The sequence below is a fragment of the Vicia villosa genome, linkage group LG1 (assembly GCF_029867415.1).
Source record: "Vicia villosa cultivar HV-30 ecotype Madison, WI linkage group LG1, Vvil1.0, whole genome shotgun sequence".
Classification (NCBI taxonomy): Eukaryota; Viridiplantae; Streptophyta; class Magnoliopsida; order Fabales; family Fabaceae; genus Vicia; species Vicia villosa.
Genome location: NC_081180.1, coordinates 241657190 through 241661156, shown reverse-complemented (window position 1 = coordinate 241661156; position 3967 = coordinate 241657190). Strand labels below are relative to the sequence as shown.

Genomic DNA, 3967 nt, shown 5'->3' with positions numbered 1-3967 from the left:
TATTATTTTCAAAACATTTTGTGATAATGTTTAAAATTGTGCAAACAGATTACTATATCGTACGATGAAACAATTAACTATATTGTAGTGATGATATTCTACTATACTTTGCATGGACTGTTCTATAATTACGTCCTCAAATATGATACAAATATAATTCTTGTTTTTGAAGATGATAATTTTCTGTAATAGACTTTTGCATAGACCGTTCTATAGTTACATTCTCTAATATGATATAAATATCATTCTTATCAATGAAGATGATAATTTCTTGAAAGAGAATTATTTTTTAAATCAACTTTTCTTTCAATAGAAATTCTTTGATATAGACTTTTCTCTAAAGAAATATTTTTTCTCCAATAGCAATTCTTTGATACAAACACTAATTAGAAAATAGGTATTTTTACCTAAGTTAAAACATAGCTGTTACCTCAATTCATAATCAGTATGTTTTAATTATCAACAGTGTTTGTATTGCAAGACTCGGCACTGCATTTCAAGATGATAATTATATGTTCTCTCACTTTAAAATTCATCTTTGTATGTAATATGAGATTCATAACACTTATATACTTAGGACTGTTAATCCTACAGTTCGCGAGAAAACTAAACCGAATCGAATTAAACTATAGTAAAAATTCATTTGAATTAAATCAAACCGTTTTAATTTACTAAAAACTGAACTAAATCAAAATTATTGGTTCGAAATTCGGAACTGTACCGAATCATTAGAATATAATTTTTCTTAAACATAACCGTTTATCAAAAAACCGAACCGTTAAACTATTTTTCAACTTAAAAAAATATTTTAACTTGTTTTAAATATTTTTTATTTTTAGATTCAGCTTCAGTGTGGTTCGATTTCAATTTCAGTTCGGTTCTAGAATTATTTGTGCATTATTGTTTGATTGAGTAATCAAACATAACAGTTTGGTTATTTTAATTTCAGTTTAGTTAACTTTTCAATTTAGTTCTTAAATTTTTTGAATAGACCTATTAATATACCAACAAAAATAAATATGACATAGTAAAAAGAAAAACAGAGAAAAAAAATGTTGAACACAAAATTGAAAAACTAAGTGATGTCATTGTAGAATTGATGAATAAGAAATAAGTAATTAATTTATAAAAAAGAAAAAATAATTCATGGTCCTTATCATGCGCAAGATTGGACACCTTAAAAAACTAAACTTAATTTACTAATATAACTTCATCTAACCAAAATTCTCTTATAAGACCATGTGCAATGGGTGTGTTTAGTTGAACTCAACATGTAAAATCTCTTCCAATGGGTGTTTAGAGTAGTGTTGAGTGTGAGGTGGAAGAGAGAGGTGTTGAGAAAACTCAACACTATTGAGGCTGACGCAGGGGGGCACGTGGCTGTTTGTGATTGGCTGGCCAGATTTTTATCCATTTAATACTTTGAACTCAATTATTTCGTTGCAAATTATTTTTTTTTTATTTTTTTTTTTTACCAAATTCATGATTTTTTTCTCTATAAATAGAGACTTGGTTCATTTGATTTGGACACAGAAAAAAAAAACCAAGTTTTTCACTATCTTAATCTTATTATTATCTTTCTATTAGTGTTTATGGACAAAGTTTGGAATGTTTCGTGATTGAATTATTTGTGTGTTGTATTGCATTTTAAATTATTTGTATCGTACTAATTACGCTACTTGTGTGTTGTATTGCATTTTAAATTATTTGTAACGTACTAATTACGTTACTTGTGTGTTGTATTTTAATTTAATTTAATATGATTTGTATCGTATCCAATTATTTAAATAAATTTTGTTTTTATTACAAAAAATTAAAAAATAAATTGTTAAGTATTTATTATTTTAATTTAATTTTAATCGATAATTGTAATTTTATGTAATTATAAAAATAAAAATAAAATTTAAATAAGAATATGAAAATAAAAAGTGGTGGGGTAGGGTGTTGAGTGAAAAACCATTGGAGAAGGTAAAAGTTGAATGAGTGTTGAGTTATTAAGTGGAAGAGAGAGAAAATGATGTGGAGTGTTGGGAGTTAAAAAAGTGGGTGTTGAGTGTTGAAACCATTGTAAATGGTCTAAATAGGCTTACAATATTGTCACAGAAACCAACCATCAATATTTCAAATAACATTTCTCCACCATTGTACCAATGATCTCAATGTTTGCTCCTCTCATGGTTGTGTTAACCATACTAACACACACCACATACGCTCAAAACTCACCACAAGACTTCCTCAACGCTCACAACCGAGCACGTTCCGAGGTAGGTGTCGGTCCAATAACATGGGATGCAAACGTTGCAGCTTTCGCAAAAAATTATGTGAACCAACTCAAAGGAAGTTGCCAGTTAGTGCACTCTGGAGGCCAATACGGAGAAAATCTAGCTTGGGGCAGTCCTGACCTTACCGGAACAGCTGCGGTCGATATGTGGATCGACGAGATACAAAACTATGACTATAATTCGAACTCTTGTTTTAATGGTGAGTGCTTGCATTATACGCAAGTCGTTTGGCGCGATTCGGTTCGGCTTGGTTGTGCTAGGGTGAGGTGTAACAATGGACGTAGCACTATTGTTAGCTGTAACTATGATCCGCCGGGTAACTTTATTGGTGAGTGGCCTTTTGAGAATAGTCCTTTTGAAATACCATTGAGCTTCAAGAAACATGATGAGAAGTGATTGAAGATGTTCAATACTATTGAACAGTGCATGTTATTATGAGTGTGAAAAATAAATGTCAAATTTGTATGTTTCATATGAAATTTTGTGGGTTTTATTGTTGTTATGCATGTTTTTGTTTTATGTTTGGTGGGTTTAGTCTTTTGTTTCTTGTATAATTGTATTTTTAACGTCAATTCTTGGACACCTAGTGGGGAATTGATTCTTTATAGTATATTTGGTTTGATAAAATAAAGATATATATTGTGACATGCATATGCAAGCATTTGCAGGATCAATAATATAATATGCTCTAAATATTTTCAACTTGAATTATGCATAACCACTCCCGAGAGAGTAATTGAATCTCGTTGCCTTGCTGTTCAGCCATTTCTACGATAGAATTTTTGCTTCTTGAACTAGGTGGTCAGTCGATATATCTTTTTCTCTAAAAACATTCTCGTTACGCCATTTCCATATTAACCAAATACAAGCATACCATATAACATTGAATTTTTCTGTCCTGATTCTGCCTGTTCCACACAGCCCCTGAATTGTTGGAAGTATGGAATAATTGAATTGTGTAGCGCAGTAGAGATGTTTAGCCATCGAGTGATCGTCATCCATACCTGCATGTTTAAATCACACTGAAAACAAAATGTGAGAAACATTTTCTATAGTCCTGCAGCCAAATGAATATTCTTTTTGATAACCGTTCAACAACCCTCTCTTGTGAAGGTTATCCTTAGATAGAATTCTATTTTGGAATAATTACCACACCAGAATTACTATTTTAAAGGGACAAATTTGTTCCAAACTTCTGCGAGTTTCAGCCTTTCAATGTCGATCGAATTCTCGATAATTACGTTATACGCCTCTTTAACACTATATACCAGTTTACCAATAATTTTTTACAAACAACCGCTCGTCTTCCAAACTGTGTAATTTGGTAACTTACAGGATCGACTAGATTGATCCTAGGACATGTGTCTCAAACTTTTAGTTTTCTCTAAGTTCATTTTATAAGTAGTCATATCTCTGATTTATGAACAAGAACAAGATTCTTCTAAAAAATAGACTAAGTATTGTCTAAGAATTAAGAATAAACCTTCGACTATAAAGTACTGAGTAAAAGGGTAAAAGTTGAATCTAAAAGGATTATAAATACTGTAAAGTGTAGGAAAGTAAAGACTTTGACAAAATGTAAAAGGGCTGATTGAAAGTAAACAAAAGTAAATGGCGAAGACTGGAATTAATGAAACTATAAATGACTTTAGAGTAAAGAAAACAATGGTGTTTTCATATATACA

At 30.5% G+C, this 3967-nt stretch overlaps 1 protein-coding gene across 1 annotated transcript; it reads left to right on the top strand.

Annotated features, from left to right (window-relative positions):
- The first annotated feature begins 2113 nt into the window (after nucleotides 1-2113).
- LOC131624529 (pathogenesis-related protein 1-like) lies at nucleotides 2114-2925 on the top strand. Its single transcript, XM_058895487.1, has one exon. The coding sequence runs from the start codon at nucleotides 2151-2153 to the stop codon at nucleotides 2676-2678; it is 528 nt and encodes a 175-aa protein (XP_058751470.1). The 5' UTR covers nucleotides 2114-2150; the 3' UTR covers nucleotides 2679-2925.
- Nucleotides 2926-3967: the final 1042 nt, after the last annotated feature.